General features: G+C 32.4%; 1 protein-coding gene across 1 annotated transcript in view; it reads left to right on the forward strand.

The window, feature by feature from the left end:
• Positions 1-22,912, forward strand: part of Tmprss15 (transmembrane serine protease 15) — a 118,478-nt gene that overhangs the window by 26,708 nt on the left and 68,858 nt on the right. Inside the window, exons 6-11 of the mRNA XM_020153573.2 lie at positions 1,073-1,204; positions 5,195-5,303; positions 8,638-8,744; positions 13,968-14,108; positions 14,693-14,842; positions 22,645-22,750. Coding sequence (XP_020009162.1) covers positions 1,073-1,204; positions 5,195-5,303; positions 8,638-8,744; positions 13,968-14,108; positions 14,693-14,842; positions 22,645-22,750 — 745 coding nt within the window. The remainder of the gene's footprint in view (positions 1-1,072; positions 1,205-5,194; positions 5,304-8,637; positions 8,745-13,967; positions 14,109-14,692; positions 14,843-22,644; positions 22,751-22,912) is intronic.

A 22,912-nucleotide genomic window follows, 5' to 3' on the forward strand; every position in this document is an offset into this window, starting at 1 on the left:
TAATTTAGTTGTCAAAGTATTCAGCAACCATGCCTATAAATGTTCTTAATCAAGTGTTGTCTGAGTAAATTCACTGATGCAAATATTTTTATTTTTTCTAGTTAATTCTATAGAGCATAAATTTCAATTTTTTAAATAGTTTTTAAAACCCAGCAGATGGCAGTACAGTGCTGGCTTTAAGATTAAGAACAAAAACAAAACAAATGATATTTTGTTAAAGATTTCAAAAACTTCAAATCATTGTTATTCCAGTAACAGAACAAAAATATTCAAATTTCCACATAGTTCTGCAAATAGACACATATGTCATAGCTTGGAGGCAAATAAGAATACGTTTTACTTTTAACGCACTTAAAATTTTAGTTGATTTCTAGGAGTAAAATCTGGTTTTTGGTGCATCTCTCTGTCTATGCGTGTGGACATAAACAGGTGAAGGATAAGACAGGCTGAGAGCTGCAAATTGATCCATTCCTGACTGGAGTATGACACAGAACTCTGCAGGGGTGTTGTCTCTTATCCTCTAAGAATCCATCAGTCAAGAAGCAAAGAGATATAAAAGCAAAAATAGCCATTGAGTTTCTCCACTGCTCAATGTAGCAACACACTTAGAAATTTAAGTGTTTTATCTTACCTTAATGATGACTTTCATTGGTATATTTTACTCTGCAGGATGAACATCTCTACCGAAGTCACTATATTTTCAAATAATAAATTCATGAGTAAATAAAGTGGCTAGTAGATATTGTTGATAACATGATACACTTGCCAATAAATTATCCCACATAACACTTAAAACAGTGCTAGGAGGTACAAACATTAGAAACTAAATGCCTACACTGTAGTATTAATTTATCAAGGTTAAAATACACAAAGTAAACATTCATATTTAATTTTTTTCAAAATTTAAAATCCTGTTTATGTTTACAATGACTGACTTATTAAATAAAGTCAATTAAAGTATATTCTTATAAGACCTAAAAAAATAACAAATACTAAAATATTTTATATAACTCACTAATTAGAAATTAAGTCTACTGAGCAAGAATTTTACAATTTAAATCTTTTTTTTAAGGAAATGTCTCAATAGAGTGCCTACCTGCTTCATGGCCTTGTGCTAATGCTCTGAAGTGCATAGCAGTTGATTTACTTTGCGATGGAGAAATAAATTGTTCAGATGGTTCTGATGAAGATGATACAACCTGTGGTAAGGTCACCCACCTAGTCCATCTCTTCCATTCTTTTTCTCCTCCTTCAAGTTACACACATAAGCACACATACCAAAATCTCAGATATCATAAACTACTTAATAATAAAGTATCCAGGGCTGGTAGAGTGGTTCAAGTGGTAGAATGCCTGCCTAGCAAAAATGAGGCCCTGAGTTCAAACCCCAGCACCACCAAAAAAAAATGAAGTATCCAATTGCCACGTGTATAATTTTATATAAAATCTAAAGACATATTTTCCTAAACTTTATTACATAATGTTAAACATTAATATCACAGAATTCTATTTGATGATTTTGTAAAGGATTTTGTATTAAGTGATGTTTGTAATTCATGTGGGGACAGATGGTGACTTTATTTAACCCTTGCTCTATATTAAACTACTCTGAATTCATGTGAAAATGATTTCTTATATAACTCATTACTAATGTTTTTCCTCCTTCATATCATAATATCAGTCATTTTCCCCTTTTTGACAGAATCTAATTCAGTGAACATCACCCAATTTTGATTGTTGCTTTGCCTCTTGTAACTCTGTGAATAGAGTGGTTATAATTAACAACGTAACTTCTCGTCAATCAAAAAACTCGTGTTTCATCTGTACATTTTGATATTTGTTTTGAGGGTTTTTAGCTTATTATTTTACTATTAAACACTTAAGTGGCACTCTCTGTACACCAAGCATTATTCCATGTGATTAAACCAGGCTTTCTCGTTGCCTGTGTCTTCATTTAATAACTGAGTTCCATTTAGAAAATATTACAGGGAAGCAATATCCAACTGCATAATTTCATGTGTAACATATCTAAGAATATTTACCACAACACTGTAAATATAGATTGGTAAGCAATGAGAAAACCAATGTAAAGGTTTAACCTATAATTCATTTTCAAAAAATTAAACTGAAAGCATGAATTGAACATTTTTTGGGTGTGGTTTGTAATCGACGGTGAGTTTTAAAATCGACGGTGAGTATAATCAGTTCCTTCCATGTGTTAAGGACTGTAGTTACTATTTGCTGTACATTTCACCATTTGTTATACTTTTCTGATCTTGGGAGACATTAATTGAAGATGAATGTTCCAATAAGGCCTAAAGTTTTTGTTTTGTTTTGTTTTTTAAGTTGCCTCTCCACTTAGTACATATGTTCTAAGATGGGCATTTGGTCTGTTTCCCAGGACCAACTCAACAAAAGGCAAATGTACTAAAGAGACTTCCACTCAGCAATCCCAATTCAAATGTTCTTGGATAAAATTCAAACCTGCAAAGTTTAAGTCCATGCTTTGAAGTGCACTCAGAACATATTGGAAGAAAATGCAGGCTACAGAATATTTTTAAATCTATTTTATATAACTAAGTTACTCAAAGAGGAAGAAAGTGATATTTTATATTACAGTTTTCAGGCATTTTCTAAAACCTTTCCAGGGAGAATATGATACAAGTGTGCCATCATGAGGTAACAGAGGTAGTGTTGATTTGTATTTCAAAAATAATACTATATATCACACATAACACTAAGCCTATACAATATTGGTTACTAATTTTAAATGCAGGAAAGCATAACTAATAGATAAATAGAATAATCAGTATCTACCCTCATGGAGTTCATAATTTTCATGAGAAGTTAATATCTGTCAATCATATCAAAAAAACCACTAGTATTATGTAAAACTGATAATTTGTCACAAAATAATTTTTAAAGCAGTAAACTATTTTTCTGACCCACTATAAACTCTTGAGATTAGCTTCAGGATTAGCCCTGAAATAATTATCTAATTTGATTTGAAGACATAACCAAGCTGCAATTTTACTCTTTAGTACCACAGTGATTTTAGATTTAATAAACATAAAAGTAAAAACTACTCATTTTGCATTTTTTCATTGTCTAATTTGCGTTTTAAAGTTAGCACTGCATCTCTTCTTGGAAAATAAATTTAAATCATTTATAAAATAAGGTAGCACAAAAATCAATCAATTACTCTATCTTTATACAATGAGAGCTTAAGAGTACAACCAATTTATTCATCATTGATGGTGGTGAACTTCAGCACCAACTTTAATTTTTAGTGGCAAAAATTTCAACTCAATGCTCTTGTCCATCAACCTACATTCACAAAACAATTCAACCAACTAATTTAAGAGAATGTTCTCTGTATGAAATTGACCTCTAATCTCTGTTACTTATTTATTTTGCACCAGCTGTGAGCACTAATTCTAGTTTGTGTTATTAATAGAGTCACATTAATGTTGACTTCCTCGCACAGCTTCTTTTTTTAGTCTTTGGTTATTTAGGTTTGCACAACTTATAGCTGGCTATAGCTAAGCAAGATTTCTTTAAATTGTTTTCCTTTTTTGATTAGAATGGATCAGCAAGAAATTCACTTTTTAGCTGACCTATGAGGAGAAAAGATGCTCATTCACCATCTTTAGGCTAAGGTGCAAGACTAAATGAAAGTTGTCAAGTGCCCTTATAATTTGCATGGATCAAATGCGTGTGCGTAACAGACTTTGGTGGGCCATCATAGATCATATTTGATTTATGTATCTTGGAGAATTCAATGCCCTGAGCAAACACACAGTAAACATTGAGCCAGCAGAGGGAGCTCTCAGTGGGTCCTAAACACATACTGAGAAATTCCTTAAGAAATTATCTAAGGGATTACCTTAAGAATTCTGTCTTTGCAGACAGCAATTCTGATAGTGCAACAGAATGGCTGATATCTTTTGACAGGTTCATTTATCTCCCACTCAGAATTTTTTTTTCTGATACTACACTAGAACACTCTGAGAAATCCACATAGTCAAAACCCTGAACACCCCAAAATTCTACTCATCAATGGCTGAGTTACATATTTTTAATCTTCAAAGCCTATCTTGCTTCATTATCCCATGTAAAATTAGTTTCTCCAGAAATATCCTACAATTAAATGAAAAATATATAGGAATGCTCTTAATACTATCCTACATCATGAAATGATGTTTGACTCTGAACATTGATATCATAAGTAATTCAATACTGTTAGAATTTTATTGTAAACTCCTTCAGGAATACTATCCATCTTTGCACAGGAGGAGGAATTACCAGACATCAATTACAGCAGACATTGATTATCTATTGCCAATAAAACTTTGCAACTTCATAGAAAACTGGAAGGCAAATTGGTCATATTCTTTAGGACAGGCTTAATACCATGATACACAATTTTAGCAATTTAGGACAATAGCAGTTTATTTTTCACTTATATCACAGTCCTCAGAGTCCTCCACAGACTCTTTTATAAATTACTCACAGATAATACACCCACATTCGGAAATAAACACAATTACTTCTACAATATCTTGTTAACCAACTCAGTCCAATGACTCTATCTGACTGCAAGAGTTCAATCATGTACTTTGGGAAGAGCTGAAACAGGGTCTGACAGGCATACAAAAACTTCTGCCACTATGTAACTCAACTTTGATATGTAACTCAGCTTTTTGGAAGCTTATGAATTCTGTTGTGCAGCACAAAGCTATTGATACCTTTCCTAAGACATATATAGTGAATGAATTTGAAGAATTACTAGAAGTTCAAGAACTTTTGTAAAATTGTTTTACAACTTCTTAAACTTGACTTGGTTTCTTATTTTAATTTGATATTCATTTATTTATTTTTCTTCCTTCTGAGTGTTCTACTACAAGCATGACCTGTATTCTATTTTTACAAACATTGGAACTTATGAAATATTTTTAAATTCCCTGCTTCCTCTTTCATCTTACTTTCCCTAACCTATTTTCAGCTCAAAATATATGGTATGTTGTCTATGTGACCTCTATTGTTGTATTAGGAAATGTAACACAGTACCTTCTAGAATAAGAATGCCACCTTTGAATTGTTTCTTATAAACTGCTGGAGACTTTATGCTAATTACACAACACTCTAAAATCCAGGATTGCTTCTGTCTAATACCAACTGTCCTTGTCTGTAGCCACTGCTTGCGATGGAAAATTTTTGTTGACTGGATCTTCCGGGTTTTTCCAGGCTGACCATTATCCAACACTGGCTAAGTCAACTGTTGTTTGCCAGTGGATCATACGGTAAGATGCCATCTTCTGTGTCGATTTTTAGTCCTAAAGTCTTATTACTTTCAGTAATTTTTTTTAACAATTGTTGTCTTCATTAAATATGAAAAAAAGTCCTATCAAATGACAACCTGCTCTAAATGTTTCTCTTTCACTCTTAATCTTTAACAAATATTCTGTCCTAAGAAAAATGCTGTATCATAAATAAGACCATGTGATTGGGCTTTAAAGAAAATTTTATTTTTTTCCAAAATATTACCTTAATACAAATACTGTACTTCATGATTAGTCAAATAAATAATGACTCAAAGTGTCACTAAATTTTAGATGCATTATACCATGTAGTTTGTTTTTACCAATAGTGATCAAAGTTTATTTAATGACAGTGATTTTTCTATAAGCCAATTAAGACCAATTAAGTAGAGCAGAAATAATTAATATACAATTAAACTACATTTTGGAGTAATCTAGCCCATTCTTGACATTGTGATTACACCCAGCATAATACCAATGGATATTAGAGAACCAACACTCTTTGTGGGGTCAAATCTAGCTCTTCAGATTCAAGATCACAGACAAATAAACCTCTTTGGCCCCAAGTTTCTGTATCCATAGACTTCAGAATCTTTAACTACAGAGTTCAAAATTATTCTAAAATCTAACAATGAATATAAAGTGTGTAATACATATTAATTATTCAATGAAAAACACTAAAAAGACATTAGTTAATAATACAATATTACAAAGTGCATACATTATACTTAAAAAGTGCCCATTTTTTCTTTTAAGTTACAAGGTAACCAAGGTGCCAAATATTCTAAAAACATATAATTATAATACTCTATTAATCTTACTTTTATAAGTGCCTCTGTTTTCATTGCAAATAAGTTTTGCTTTTGTGACTTAGAAGAAAGTAGAAAATGTATACAGTTGTTCTTCTCTTCTGCTTCCAATTATCTAGTCTGAGAAGGCAGAGGACCCTGAACACAAAAGCTCCTAGCATGCTTTTCTCTTATTCTTTAGTATCATAGCTTGAAAGCCATAGGACAGGAAGAACACACAATTTTCTTGCCTAGGGACAGCAGAACTTTAACTAAAAGAACAGAAATCATCCCTGAAGTGAACTTTATTTCTTCAGTCTTTATCTTCTCCACCTTTGACTCTGGATTCCGCTCATGTTTTACCAGCAAACTAACTCTGCCTTTTCGCTGAATCGACCTAACAGAGCCAGAACAAAAATAAACAGCTGCCACCCTTAGCTTTGCTCTCTTCTCAAGCTGGGCTGTGAATATTGCTGCTTCTAATATTCATCCCCTTTCTCCTGTCAAACTTCTGAGGATCCCAAGAACTTCTGAGCATAGCTCATGAGTATGGCATGCCCCACACCTACCTCTCATTCAAGTGGCCATGACTCAAATTTATGAGCTCCTCACAATTGCTCTATCAAATTAAATTTATCTGATGAACCTGTCACACTTTTCTTTCTATGCACTTATAATGACAGCTACATAGATGATTTTTACATCAGCAAGTCTGTGGTAATTTCTATAAATACTGGACAGTAAAATGATGAGTAAATTAATTCCTCTTTTTGAGTCATGTAAATTCTGATAGACAAGACAATTAAGTATGTAACTGAGACTTGTACAGTGTGATAGGTGCCATGAAAATGCACATAGGTTGGAGGACTTAGTGTTGTCGAAATGCTCATACTACCCAAAGTAATGTGCAGATTCAATGCAATCTCTAACAAAATACTACTAATGACATTTTTATAGAAATTGAGAGAAATCCTAAAATTCACACGGAACCCCAGAGGAGCCTGAATAGCCCCAACAATCTTGACAATGAAGAACAAAACTGGAGACCTCACAGTTCCTTATTTCAAAACATATTATGAAGCTAGAGTAGGCAAAACAGTAATGTACCGGCATAACACATGCACCAAATTACAAACAGACAGCACAGAAGTAACCACTTGGAAATACAGTCGAATGCTCATCAACAAGGCTGTGAAGACTACACAAGAGGAAGAAGATAATCTCTTCAACAAACAGTGCTAAGAAAACCTATAATCCACATGCAAAAGAATGAAATTAAACCCTTATCTCAAAATTTACATAAACTTTTACTCATAATGGATTAAAAACCTATAATCCTAAAGAAACCTAGCAGGAAACTAGAAATCCGTTTTTGACTTTGAACTTGGCAATGATTTCTTGGCTATGATACAAACAATACAAACAACCATACATGAATAGGACTACATCAAACTAAAGACCTTCTGCACAATAAAGGACATAATCAACAGAGTAAAAAGGCAGCCTACAGAATGAGACAAAATACTTGCTAATCATATATATGCTAATGAGTAATTATCTAAAATATGTAAGAAATTTCTATAACTCAATAGCAATGCAGAGAAGAACCTTATTTAAAATGGACAAAGACTTTAATAAATATTTTTTCTAAACACATAAAAATAGCTATGAGTACATGAAATGATACTCAATATCCTAAATCATAAGGGAAATGTAACATAAACACAAAGAGATATTGCCTTATACTTGTTAGGGTGGTGATTACAAAAACCAAAACAAAATAAGAAGTGTTGGAAGAATGTGGAGAAATGGGAATCCTTGAACACTATTAATAAGAATGTAATATGATGCAGCTGCAATGCAAACAGTATGTTTCTATAAAAAATATGGTACATGCTAGTTCTGGGTATTTATCCAAAAGAATTGAAATCAGGATCTCAAAGGTGTATCTGTAATCCATTGTTTATTTCAGCATTATTCACAATATGCAAGAGGTAGAAGAAACTGGATTTCCATCAACAAATGAAGGAATAAGGAAAATGTAGCATATACATACATTGGAACATTCATTGTCCAGCCAGAATAAGGAAGGGATTCCTATCTATGGTAGAACTTGAATGAAACTCGAAAAACAGTATGTTAAGTGAAATAAGCTAGTCACATGTGGTAAATGCTACATGATTTCACTTATGGGAAGCAATTCAAGCAATGAAACTCATGGAAATGAAGTAAAATGGTGGTTTCAGGGACTGGAAGGACAAAGCAATGAGGGATTTTTGTTTAATGGCCTTTTTAATGAATGAATGGCTATGGCATTTCAGTAGTTCTAGATGAGTATGTTCTAGAGATCTGCAGTACAGCATTGTTTTGATAGCAATACTGAACTGTACACTTAAAATTTGTTAGTATAGTATGTCTCATATTATGTGTTTTTAAAAGAAAATACAATGCACTTTAGTTCTAGAATGGATTAAAAATTAAGACAACTAGTTATAAATGTTTTAATCTACTTTTTTGTTTTAATTTAGTGTAAACCAAGGACTTTCTGTTGAACTGAAATTTGATTCTTTTAATACATATTACTCAGATGTGTTAAATATTTATGAAGGTGTTGGACCAGCCAAAATCCTAAGAGGTAAGCTAAAACAAATATATAGTCCACTAGTAAAATGAAAATACATGCAGGAGCTTTTTGGGCTAAGATGTTTTCTCTGATTTGGAACTGAATGTGAACTTAAAATTTAAGTTACTGAAGGGAAAAAAGCAAAATTGGTCCTTATTATAAAAATTAAGAAATTAGCATACTATGTAACTATATAATCTTCTTTGTAATAAAATAGTTACTATTTCACATAATATTTTCTAAATGACGTGTAAAAAGCATTTAAAAGAAACATAGTGGTATATTTTTGTTATGCATTATTTAAATATTACTTCCCACTAAACAAAATTCAGACCAGTTCTAAAAATTATTAATTGTATTTATCTCCAATCACATAGGTTATAAACTCATAGACTCTTTGTTCTTATTTTCAATCTGCTCCTCAGTCTCTTGCAGAACTATTTCTAATAAAGTGGGTGAAGTAGTGTCTAACATAAGAAGTAGACTTGGTAAGGTGTAGGTGTAGATAGCAGTGCTGCTACACAAGCATTTATCCTTAGTACAGACTGAGGGAAGCTGAGAGGAAGTCAGGGAACGCACTAGTAACACACACATCTTGCCCCATTTGCTTCCCTTGGGCTCAAATGCAAAGTCCTGTAAATAGTAGCCAATGAAACTAGCTGCAAAATTCCAGCAGGAGATTAAATGAGAATGAAAAAAGCAGTGTGGACTAGAGTAGAGAGACTATTTGGCTTTTCTTATACTGTGGGGAAACAGCCAAGTGTAGAGCAAGATGAGGTTGCAAGTGACACCTGATATTAAAGGTTAGTGATTCACCTTTAGAATTGTATGTGTGGCTGATGAAAAGTGAATGCTATCTAGCAAAATGTTTTGATGTATTTAGTAACTTAGGAAATATTTAAGCATAGTCTAATAATATTTCATTTTTTGTTGGATTCTATTTATCAGGCATTGTGCTGAATGATTTACGTAGATTTTCCCATTTAAAATGTTTGATACTCCTGCAAATTGTTTATTTAAAATAAGTAAAACAAGGCCTAAGAGATTAAGTGACCACAAGTTGACAGTGTTAATTAGTGTTAGAGTCCAAAATCAACCCTGAAACTCTCTGACTTCAAATACAATGCAGCTATCCATTATGTTTTAAGAGTTCAAGTATAGGACTGGAATTGTGGCTCAATGATTGGAGTTCTAACCCCAGCTCCACCAAAAAGCAAAAACAAAAACAAAAACAGCCCAAGTACAAATACAGTTATAAATGTACTTAAAACATGTCCACTCATACTAAGTCACATTTAAGTTTAAACAAATGAGTCAATCATTTCATAACGCATTTATTTCTGTAGATAACAGAAGCAGTTCTTTTAAATTATGACCAAGAAGTATTTACATAGCTAGACAAATATATTCTCATTCATATACATATCATCAAAGGTTTACGTATCGATAAATTTTCATCATTTACTATGTATAAAGCAGTGTTGTAGGTGCTTCATCAACTTAAAAATGTTCCTCCAAACCAGTTATGTAGGTGCTATTATAATCTCTACTGTACAGATAGTAAAATCTAAATTCATAGAATTATGAAACTGCCAAATGTAATTATAAGTAACCTTCATTTTCCTTTACTCTGCAAATACCATGATTTGACTAAACACTATTTTCACATGCTTAGAGTGTAATTTGTAAAAGTTAAAATAATTATGCATAGTGATGTGAATAATATACAAATAATTCCTATAAAATATAATATGAAACTAAAAATCCAAGTAAGAAAAAAAATCTATGAAAGTATATTTAAATTATAACAAAGGTAGTTCTTTAAAGTATTTCTAATAAAAATCAATTTCAAAGATTTGAAAATTATATTAATTTTAACCAAAAAAAATTGAGAAAGGCTATTGGTTGTTAAAACTTACATTATAAAGTTAAAAATAATAACTTTTTCAAGGAAAGAAAGTATTTCACTCTCAGGATTTGTCATAATGCCTGGTATATTATAAAAACTCACTATTCACTGATTTTGCTAGAGTTTTCTGTTGCTTTTACAAATACCTAAGAGAAACACCTTAAAGAAGGAAAGATTTATTTTGACTCATGTTTTCAGAGGTTTCAATCCATGGACAGCTGGCTCCATTGCTTTGGACCTGAGGCAAGGCCCAGTGATCATGACAGCCAGGAAACAGAGACAGCTGAGAAAGAACACATATTAGCAAGCTTCCTCCTTCATTGTTGTTCCATCAGAGCTCCCAGCTATTCAATTATGACACTCACTTTTAGGGCTGATCTTGCTCAGTTAGTTGCTGTCCCTTGTGTCAGTGCCTTCACAAACACTCTCAGAAGTATGTATTACCAATCTCTTGTGTCACAAAACAATGAAATTGGAAATCATGATTTTCAATCATCATCTTGACTTAACTTTACACTACTAGGCTCATATTTCTATCATATGTTATTATATTATGTAGCTAAAGGAGGCAAGTGGTATTTCTCAGAACTTCAGTTATTTTATATTAAAATGTACATGTTTTCATAATTTACAAATCCATTTTTCTAAATTTTTAGCAAGTTTTTTTATATGAAAAAATGCTTATCAGAATTATTTTCACTAAATTCTAATTCAGAGTATATATTTCAAATGCCAATACCACTTTAGCACAAATTGATTATTTAGAGAAATTATAATGAAATCAATCATCAAATACCATGAAATAGTAATTACATACTTGATGAGTGTACTTAGTATAAACAAATTCCAAGACATTTTTCAATCACTTTGAGAAATGGTTGTGATGTAAAAGTTCTCTAACTAATAAAACATGTTAGAGCAAGATTAGCATTACATAAAGAAAGATGATAAATACAATATGGTCTTCAAATACTTTGGAAATTGGAATTGTATTTTCCAAAAAGTCAATTTAAAAATGGTTCCTTTAGGTTGCAATGATGAGGTGTAATATTAAATTCAGTGGTGGTAATAATGATCAGTACTGGGTATATAGAAAAGGGCAAAATACAATGAGTGAGTTCACTTAAAATTTTATTCAGAAAAATTCATAAATGTTTTCTTGCATCCTCAAAAAAAAACACAACAGTAATAGCCTGAAACTGATTTATAGTTGCCAAATCCAGAAAATGTGTTTCTGGGTATGTGATTATTATGTCATTCTTTATTTTACAAGCACTTAGCTAGTACTCCATTCCTGTGTCATTTGTTATATTTCAGATGCTCAGCTAATCCACAGGGTAGGATTGCTGGAAGTATATCCAATTGTGTAAGACCATGCTAAAATTAAATGTGCATTGGAATAACAAAAGCCCTATAATAAACACAATGGATCTTTCTGATTTGTCAATTTATCTTACAATAAAAAGAAACATTGTGGATATGGAATTGAGTAATATATGCAAATATATTTTTGATGGTAAAGCATTTTTGGTAAGCTTTATGCTTTCATTGGGATACTTTTGTTTAAACTCAAAAGTTCAGGGATTCATTATTTGGAAATATTTAACAAACATTGGCTTAAAAAAATGGTGCTTCCCAGGCTGAAGGTATGGCACACGTGATAGAACACTTGTCTAGGAAGCATGAACCTCTGAGTTCAAACCCCACCACACCACCATACCCTCTTCCAGAAACCGCAAAGATAACCTAATCATAGCATCTGGCAAAAGAATTCCTTCCTCAGTGTTTCCATGGCATTTCTCTCATATTAAATAATTCTAGAGTTATTTTAAAATAACTCGCCAACCTGAGTTTTTCTAATAAGGTCTGCTTATTTCTTCTCCATATCATCAGCATTTGGTCTCATACTTAATTTACAGTGGGCACTCAATAAGATGTGTTGAATATATTAGAAATTGTCTGAATCATAAAGGTGACAATCTAATGGCAGCATTCATACTTTTATAAATTGAATACACTAAATAGCTTTGAACTATCTGTAAAAAGTCTGTCACTTCTTTTCTTTGCCCTCTTTTTAAATTCCCCTGCATTCTTATATTTCCCTGCTCTCCTCTTTCACAGAAACAATTTGCTAGAGTTATTGCTGACAGAAGACAAATGATGAGTTAACTTACTTTTAATTGTAACTACTCAGCATGTCTATGTGCATTAATAGCCATAGAAGTACTGAATTTTGGAGGAAGACCCTGGATTTTCTTAAGGAATAAATGTCAAGAATTTTATTCTATTGCCAGATGAGATGGTTTCCTCCTGTAATTCCAGCTACACAGGAGATGAAGATAGGGTGATCACAGTTTGAGGTCAGCTTGGGCAAAAGTTAACAAGACCCCCATCTCAACCTGGTGTGGTGGTATGTGCTTGTCAATTCCAGCTACAAAGGAGGTGTAAATAAGAAGATCAAAACCTGCCTGGGCAAAACACAGGACTTATCTGAAAAATAACAAAAAGCTAAAAGGTCTGGTTCTTAAGAGATAGACTGTTTACCTTTCAAATGCAAGGCCTTAAGTTCAAAACCCTAGTACCACCATAAAACTAAATTAAAATACTAAACCATTCTGTCTTTACTTGTTTTTCATTAAATTATGATTAAGAAACATTTTTGGCCTTTTTTCCATATTGCTTCCTTTGTAATTTTAATACTTGTATTCTGTGTGTTTGTTTATATATTTAGATCTGGGCTTTACACATTTAACATTTCAGACAATGATTTTTATAAATCATCCTATGGAAACTTTTTATGAATACAATGCTTGAGAATGAAAAATGGAAAAGATATTTCTTAGGAAGCTTAGAATTAAAACAAAACAATGATACTCCTATACTTCTAAAAAGTAATTTGCAAGTCACTTAGTATTATTTTGAGGGCCTGCAATTATATGGGTAGAGAACTAAAGATAAACTGAGGGCTTTGCACTTGCAAAGCTGGTGTTTACCTCTTGAGCCACATCTCCAATCCATTTTGCTCTGGTTATTTTGGAGATAAAGTCTAGCATGATGTTTGCCTGGGCTGGCCTCAAAACACAATCCTCCCTGTTGGCCTCTCAAATAGCTAGGATTACAGATGTGCCTCCAGTGTCCAGCAACTTGTGCTTAGGTGCTTAGAAAAAGACACATTCCAGTTAAAATTAATTAACCATAAGTGAAATATTTTTTAACTGAGTGGTATCAGGCAGATAGATTGATAGATCAAGACATAAACTGGTAAGTTAATGGATGGATGGGTGAATACATATTAACATATAACAGTCATTCATTTTCTTTTGTAGCTTCACTTTGGGAAACTGATCCTGGCATAATCAGAATTTTTTCCAACGAAGTTACTGCCACCTTTCTTATACAATCTGATGAAAATGATTACACAGGCTTTAATGCAACATACAGCGCATTTAACAGCAGTGTTCTTAATAGTAAGTAGTATGTATTATCCTTTGAATTTTCAGATGCTTTAATACTTTAGAAAATTTTTCCTTTTTTAAGTTCTTTATTGAGTCTCTTATGTGCATCTCTTTTACCAGATGCTTAGAAAGAAACAATTAATTAGAAAATACCTTATATTCTTCACAGGAATCAAATAAATATTTGAGAAAAATAATGAATTCATATAAAATAAAATTTAAAATATATATACAGCAATTATTGCAAATAAAAAAAATTTCCAAAAACCTAGTTCAGAAAACTGTCCAAATGAGCTGACTTTTGATCAAGGAAAAATATGAGACAAAGTTCATGTGGTAAACCAATGGAGAGAGTTGTAAAAATTAAATAACAAAAACTGTGTTTGCAAATCCCTCGGTGGATATAACACAGTCAGAAACAAAAAGCAGTTTATTAACTAAATGGAATGAAACATAGTTAAGAGAAAAAAAAAAAGAATGATTTGATGCTTGCTTCTCAAATATAAACTGTATAAAACCAGATTATTTTCAATGTAATCTAACTTCTGCCTTATATACTAAATTTAATGGTTTTTCCTTTCATCCAAAATTCACAGATTATGAGAAAATTAACTGCAATTTTGAGGATGGATTTTGTTTCTGGATCCAGGATCTGAATGATGATAATGAATGGGAAAGGATTCAGGGAGCAACCTTTCCTCCTCTTACTGGACCAAATGTCGACCACACTTTTGGCAATATTTCAGGTATAATTTATATTTAATTCATGAATCAAAAGGAAAAAAGGTGTGTTTGTTCAGAAATTTCAAAAGAACAGTACACATGAAAAAAATCTTGTCGTATGCTCTTTTTTATGGCTTAAAAAATCCATTTAAAGGAAAAATGGTAGTTAATAAAATAGGCAAGTAAAAGTGAATGTGTTTGAAAAAAATATACTCTTTTATACTAAATAGTCATTCACAAGGTCTTGAAATGTACCCAGCGACCATTAGAGACAAGGATACTAAGTCATTACCCTAGATTTGCCATTTTCTATTAACCCCATGAACATGTGGGAGGTAATCAACTTTTCAGAGCATAAGTCTGATTTGCATTAATTCCATCTTCTGATTATTCATTGAGAGTATACAAAAATACAATACAGTTTTTGTATATTGATCTGATACACAGAAATCTTGCTGAATTTGTTAGTTCAAATAAGTTTAAAAAAAAAAGAATTCAGTAAAATTTTCAAAATGTAAGATCATGACATCTTGAAATAAATACAGGTTTAATTCTGGGAAGCCTGATAGAAGACTGAGTTTAGAGTATGGCCATAATTAAAGGGTTGTGATGTTTGCATAAGTACATTTTTCATGTGCATGGGATAATCACAGTGGATTCCAGGAAAAAGTATTAACATTGAAGGAAACAGTATTTTCCTAAAGAATTCAGAAATTATAGACAGTATCAGAAGAGAAGGAAATCATAGTGGGAAGATCACTCCTGAAAGATTTGGAAGTACATACTCATAATACAAAATATAATCTGAAGTTTACAAACTTAGAAGGAATGTGGATCTTAAAACAAAGGAAAATTACAAAAGACTGGGAGTTTATGAATCTACATAATTTCCTTAGACAAAATCCATTATATAATATGACTTGATTACTAATAAAAAAATAATTCAATTAAAATTTATTGATTTCTTTTCACTCTAGTATTTCTTTTCAGAAGCAAGAACCTAGTCTTTTTTATCTTAGAATTTCTGCATTCTCAATGCCTGAATATAGTGAACATTTTTTAATATATAAATGAATGTCTACAACTTTGAATCAATAAATACTATCTGAATAGTTCATTGATTAAATGAAATAGCTTATAACATGAAAAACTTAAACACAATTGCTTTGAAATTTATTATTTATGGCCACTTCCATTACAAAGATCAATATTTTCATTTTTATGGCCTGAAAAATAAATGGTTGATTTAATGTTAACTGTGTCTGACATTCAGTTAAAGGGAATTATAAAGAATTTTTTTTTCAAAATAGAAATGTATCTAACTAATCCAGGTTCTTAGACAATGACATCTCAAGAATATCAAACTGTTTCATAATACAACATCAAATTAGTAAAAATAATCTCACTAAAAATAACTATTTTAATCTATTTTTATAATCATCATCAAAATCCCTTTTTCATTTATCCTTTTACTTCTTTATTCAAGAATCGTTTTGGTTTTTTTTTTGAGTTCCATGCCCTGTTCAAGAGACTCATATCTGTGGACAAAATGAACCAGGTTTCCTGCTTTTATAGGTTACATATTATATCAAGAAAAACATACAAAATAAATATGAAAAATAATTTTTTATATGTTAAATTCGTCTGAGAAAATGTAAAGCTTGGAAAGGAGCATCAGAGGGCAGATGCTCATTAATCAGTTTAGATGCTATTTTATGGAATTAAAGGAATTAGTCATACAGATTATTCCAGACAGAAGGACCAGACAAAGCTAAAACTCTAACCAGGAGCATGACTGATCTGTTTGAGGAAAGCCAGGAGGCCAGCAAACCTGAAATGAGTAGGTAAGGCAGTAAGGTCCAGATGATAATGGCTCCTGTGTGGTTCTTGCTTTCCTTGGGTGAAACAGGGAGCTAGGTGAGGTTCTTGAGCACAGTAGTGATGGGCTTCAGTCTGACAGGTAGGCAGGGAATCATTGGTGGAAGGTTAGAGTTTTGCAGGGAGAACAGAGAACAGCTCATGGGACTCCGACAGTGGAGCAGATTTGGTGAGAATAGTTCAGATTATAGATATAATCTTAAGAGAGCAATAACATTTACCCATTACTAGTTATTAATAGCTAACACTTATACTTTATTAATGCAAAAGCAGTTACCAGTGTGGACCTATGAATAAAAATGTGCCCCAAGTAGATGTCGATCCCATAAGACCAGAAATAATTAGCATAGAAAATGATGAAATGCATACTCTCCTATATAACTAATCTTCTTTGTGTAAACTGTTTCCCAGAGCCTGGTCCCCCGTAGATAAATTAGTAACCTGCACAGCTAAAGGCTATCCCTGAAGTGATAATCACCCTAGTCCTCTAAAGAGATACTAAAATAGTCAAATAATTTGATCATTTTTTTCATATAGTGTAAAAAAAACCTCTTACACACTTATACAAGAGTAGTTAGTGGAGAGTGCTGAAAGCATTTATATCTATTGACTATGACAGATACCTTTTATATTGTTGAATCTTTGATGTTTAAATTATCATTTTTCTACTTTTATGTTACCATAATATGAGATAAAATACTTCCACTGATATTTAAAGAGTATAAGTACATTAGGAGAAAAACTGGTTTCAACTTGCCAGCAGACTAAATAGCTAAAGAAATAAGATGAAACTGACCAAAGTGAAATAGGTTGAATGTCAGGTGGAGTTTTTAAATAGTTGGGTGGGAAATAAGAACTCCAGAGAAAGTCATGTTGCTGGAGTTATTTAAAATTATGCAAGATGGAGCAGGTCAGAGTACACCAGAGGCAGCAAAGTAATGAGGATGATGGTAAGGCTTAAAAGGTCCTCTCCAGCTCTCATACCGATGATTCATAATCTACCAGTTATTCACCCCCAGAGGCATTTTTCTTCCAACAGGCTTTAAAAGTATCAGAACATCCTATGTGTGAAATGGAAGAGAATTAAATCTCTCCTGCTGTTCTTCTTATCTAGGCAGGGTTTCTTGTTCTTTACATTCACTTTAAAAGACAGGAGAACCTAAATGAAATAGATAAACTTTGAATTAACATTGCTTTAGGGAAGAACATCTAAACCACTTCACTTTTCTAGATCTTCTGAAGCCCTCTCTCTCGGTGGAGTCACTGTTACTAAATCTTTGCTTGTTCAGGGTTTCTCTTTACCTCCTAGAAGCAAAAGGATCTGGGGGACTTTCAGAGCAATATCTTGGGGGTACTTAAAAGGAACCCATTTGTTTGGAATACTTGGGAAAAAATGACGTTAATAACATGCAAAGACTTCAGAAATATAGGGGTCACAGCTCAAAGACAGTGTTTCTTTCCCTACCACTTTAAGGAACTCATAATGGTTTCTAACGTTTTGGAAGGTAATGTGCTGTAGAGCTAAAGATTATTAAACTGTAGACTCTAGAGTTTCATCAAATTTAATCTTCATAAGCTCTTCCATTTGGGCAAGTTATGTATCCTCTCTCTCTGCCTCACTTTCCTTATCTAAGAAACTGAGGATGGTAATAGTGAGACCTAACTTTACAGACATGTTATAACCCTTAAGTTGGAGCTCCTGGGTGGCTCAAGTGGTAGAACACCTGCCTAGCAAGCATGAGGGCTTGAGTTCAATCCCCAGTACCATAAATAAGTAAACAACAAATTGAGTACTTTGCTTAAAAAGTCTTAGAAATATGTATGTCACATGAAAGTGCTGCATAAATATTAAGTGTTATGAGAATTCTTTTCATGCTATAAAAGCATTCAAGGGACAAAACTAGTCTGTAATACTATTCTAAGCAGTATGTTGGGGAGCAAAATATTTATTTGGCTCAACTTTCAAAAATATGTTAGTCTTTTAGATATCTACATCTCACCTAAGCTTATCAACATTTCTTAGCATAACTTTAATGTTTGCATGTAGCATCCTTATTTTATTTTTCCTGTGATGCTGAATTTTAGAAAAGAATGTACATTGTAATATAGATAGAATCTAAATGAATTTGAGCCATTAATCAATATAAAACTTTCAATAACACGTCCCTATACACAAGGGCAGCTAATTTTACACAACTTACCATGTCATTTACATCAGCCTGTTTTCTTCCTGAGAAGGATCTCCAAGTTTCCAGAAAGCACAAGTCCCTCCAGATTCTGCTGTCTACATCAGTATCAATACATACCCAGCAGTTTTTCTTTTTAATTGGGGTGCTTGGTAGAGAGAGGTTGAGTTAAGTTCATGGTGAAATAAGCAGAAAAAGTGACAGAAGGAAGTTGTAAGAAAAACCTAATGACTTGAGAAATAGGTTCATTCACTGTGCGCTTCGATTAACAAAATGTATTCAGTCTTCTAGGTTTTCAACTGACTCTGAGGTTAATTTCAACAGCTTTAGAAGACATTTAAAAAAGTTGAAGGATTTAAAAGGCATTATCATTTGACCATATAAACTCCATATGGTTCTAGAAAATATCTAATCACCGCATTTGTGTAGGGCTTTAATAAATGTGAAAGCAAAGCAAATCAGTGTGACAAGAATGTGTTAAACAAGCAGTTAACCTAATCAACATAGAAAACACAAAATGAATAAGGTATCTTTTCATGTTTCAAAACCTCTAGCAAGTTTATCACATGTGTATGAATAAAATGCACAGTAGAATATATAAAGCAGCATCTGATAAGTAAAATGTCCCACTAAGAATTAAAAGGAGCTGACTAGGTAGAAAAATGTAACTATTTAACTGGAGGGTTTTCTGAGGAGATGGCCATCTGGTTAAAATTTTCTCTCAAAAAAACAGGAGAATATTGATAAGGCATAACTGGAAGAGGACGTAGAAGGTCAAGAAAATACAAAAGACCCAAGCATCACAAGATTTCTATGTGGATAGAAATATTAAGAGAATATAAATGTGTACAAGTGTTCTGTATCATAGGTGAATTATAAGAATGATGGCTAAAAGATATTCTGGTTATAGTACAGAGATGCCACATTTTTGAAGTCGTACTTGGAAAAAAGAGATGTCATAAGAGATTCTGAATACACAATCATCTAGATCTCAAACAATTCTGTAAATAATGGAGAATTTCTGAGTTTGAGAGCTTGGAGTGAGACACCCTTAGAAATAAGTAGCTACAAAGGTGGTCTGCTTCAGTCACCATCCCTAGGTATAATATCCTTCCTATGCTAATGAGCTACTCCTACTATGAATGGAACCAGCTTGATGTGCAACCAGTTTATCAAATGAAGATGCAAACTTTTTAATGTGAGATTGTACCACATTAAAATTATTGAAGGCACAAAGACAGGTAATCTTGAGAAGACTTAGGAGAGATATAATAGTAGCCTTTAGTATGTGTAGCATTAACAAATACATCTTACATCCACAGCATTCCTAGAGATCAAAATGATAAACAATGTGTGTATAAAAACCTAAACTTAAATACATCTGATCATGTAAAAGTGAAATGGGTTACCTGAGAATGCACTGATGCCTTTTTCATCAGGCATATGTTAAATAAATCAAGTGATCTGTATAAGTAAAATGTCATGGGTTAAAATAAAGAAATCTGTAATCCCAGCTATTCAGTAAGAGAACAAAGGATTGGGAGGATCATGGTTTGTGGCCAATAAGGGCAAAAAGTACATGAGACCCCTCACAATCAATAAGCCAAGAATGGTGGTATAAGTCTATGATCCCAGCTATGTAGAAGGCTATAGGAAGGATTGGAGTCTGAGAATGGCCCTGGACAAAAACATAAGACTACTTGAAAAGTAGCTAGAACATAAAAAGAGCTTGGGGATGTCTCCAGTGGTAAAGCACCTACCTAGCAGGTGCAAGGCCTTGATTTAAAACTCTATATCTCAAAAAGAAAGAAAGAGAGAGGGAGAAAGAAAGAAAAAGAAAGAAAGAAAGAAAGAAAGAAAGAAAGAAAGAAAGAAAGAAAGAAAGAAAGAAAGAAAGAAAGAAAGAAAGAAAGAAAGAAAGAAAGAAAGAAAAGAAAAAGAGAAAAGAAAGAAAGAAAGAGAAAAGAAAGACTAATTGGGTGGTTAGACTAAGTTTTTATGAAGACTGTAATTCTCTACTTTTAAAATTCATAATTTTATCAAGAATTTCCTTCAATTTTTAGTTTAAATAATTAAGTTGATATCACAGATATAATTTTTTATTATATATTATTTTAATATATTCCATAACATGTAGCTCTATATGATACTTACTATACTATTTACTTATTTTTATTTACCTATTTATGCAAAAATCATAAGGTACTATCATCTGCATGATTAATTTTGTTTTATGTAGACCTAACCTATACCTTGATTTTGCTAAAAACCCCCAATACATCACTGCTTCATGAGTAAAGAGCAGTCTCAAGGTATTTCAAAATATAACTAATTGACTAGGAATGAACACAGCCAAACATAAATAGGACCATGATGTGTGTTGGTATTATATAACTATAGCTAACTAGAAATATTTCTGTGTAGTTTCAACGTTTCAGTACTTATCTATGGAATTCAGGGCCATTTTAGTTATTTCTTCCCCAACTATGCCCTAAACTGAATAAAATCAGTTTAAACTAGGTTTGGAGTTGAGATTTACAGTGGATTCTCGAGCCTCTCTTCTGTATCCATTTTGCTTTTTTCATTAGGTTGTACAACTAAACTCTAAATAAATAGTTAAAATAACTATTCATGAAATATTACACCATATATAAAATATGAGTGGGTTAGTAATATCAAATGTTATATGCACATGTATTCTTATTTTGTACTTTATAATGTAATTCCAATGAATGTGAATATGTTATATTTATTAACACATTTGACCCTGATTTCACCTAGGTAAAACATTCACTTATTCTGAATAATTTTTGTCTCGCTGGTCTAAAAATGCATTGATGTATCTATAGGCAGTTCCATGAATATATCTTTTCTTCATGTCTTATTCTTACTCTGGATGTTACAAATGAATGAGTTTGAATTTTATATGCAACATTACCTATATTTTTCTGTTAGAAGGCACAAGAGAGATGTTTGATTTCACTCAAACAACTAAATTTCAACATTTCATAAAAATGCATTGCAATTAAACTAGCTTAATCTAGGATTTCATTTGCTTTGCATATTTTGCTAGATGGTTCCTTCTTCTGGTCATAAATATATGTGACAAATTAAGAATGAAATAAATTCCCTAAGAAAATGTTCAAGATGGTTTTACCTAACAACACTTCACATACTTCAAATGGCTCAAATCATTGGCTGGAATAATGAATTCTAAAGCAGAAACTACTTTATGCAGTCACTTGTGCTATTTTGAAAGCTTTTATAGGGATTAGTATTCTTCCTGCTGCTCTGCCTGCTTAGTTATTTGAAGAAATACAAGAAGATGAAACTCATACAATCAAGTAACTTCTTATTTAGAAGCTTGCAGTATAGTCAATGGGAATATAAAACTGAGGATCTTTGAAACTTTTAACTTTGCCTTCAAATGTGTGTTTAAATACTTGGGTATATCACGAGCTAGGCCACCAGCATCTCTAAGTGTCTTCACTAACTGAATGTCTATAAGGATGTGAATTAGTGAAAATGCATAGTAAGTTGAAATGAGAGTGGGAGGGACAGAGTTGTGGAATGATTTTCATAAATAACAGTTTGTTATGACAGTTGCTTTCTGGGCTTAAGTCTAGTGTCCTGTCCAGTATATAAAAATGTTTCCTAATGTTTTCACCTGAAGTTTTCTTTTGTTCACAGGAATAATATATCTCATAAAATGGGCATGCTAATATTTAAGCAAGTAAAACATTGGATTGTTTTGCTTACAGGGTTTTACATTTCAACACCAACTGGACCAGGAGGGGGCAGAGAAAGAGTCAGACTTGTAAGCCTCCCTATACACCCCACTTTGGAGCCAGCCTGTCTTAGTTTCTGGTATGTTTCTGAGTAGTGTTTCCTCGTTTCTAGTAAGATACATGTTAAGTGATCTTATTTAATGAGTACTATCGCCTTTTTCAATGTTGGAAACTCAGATATCAGTAAAGTATTGGCTAATGTTTTAATGCCTGTGTTATAAGTTTTTTAATTAACAGAGCA

Source organism: Castor canadensis, chromosome 5, assembly GCF_047511655.1.
Source record: "Castor canadensis chromosome 5, mCasCan1.hap1v2, whole genome shotgun sequence".
NCBI classification, from domain to species: Eukaryota; Metazoa; Chordata; class Mammalia; order Rodentia; family Castoridae; genus Castor; species Castor canadensis.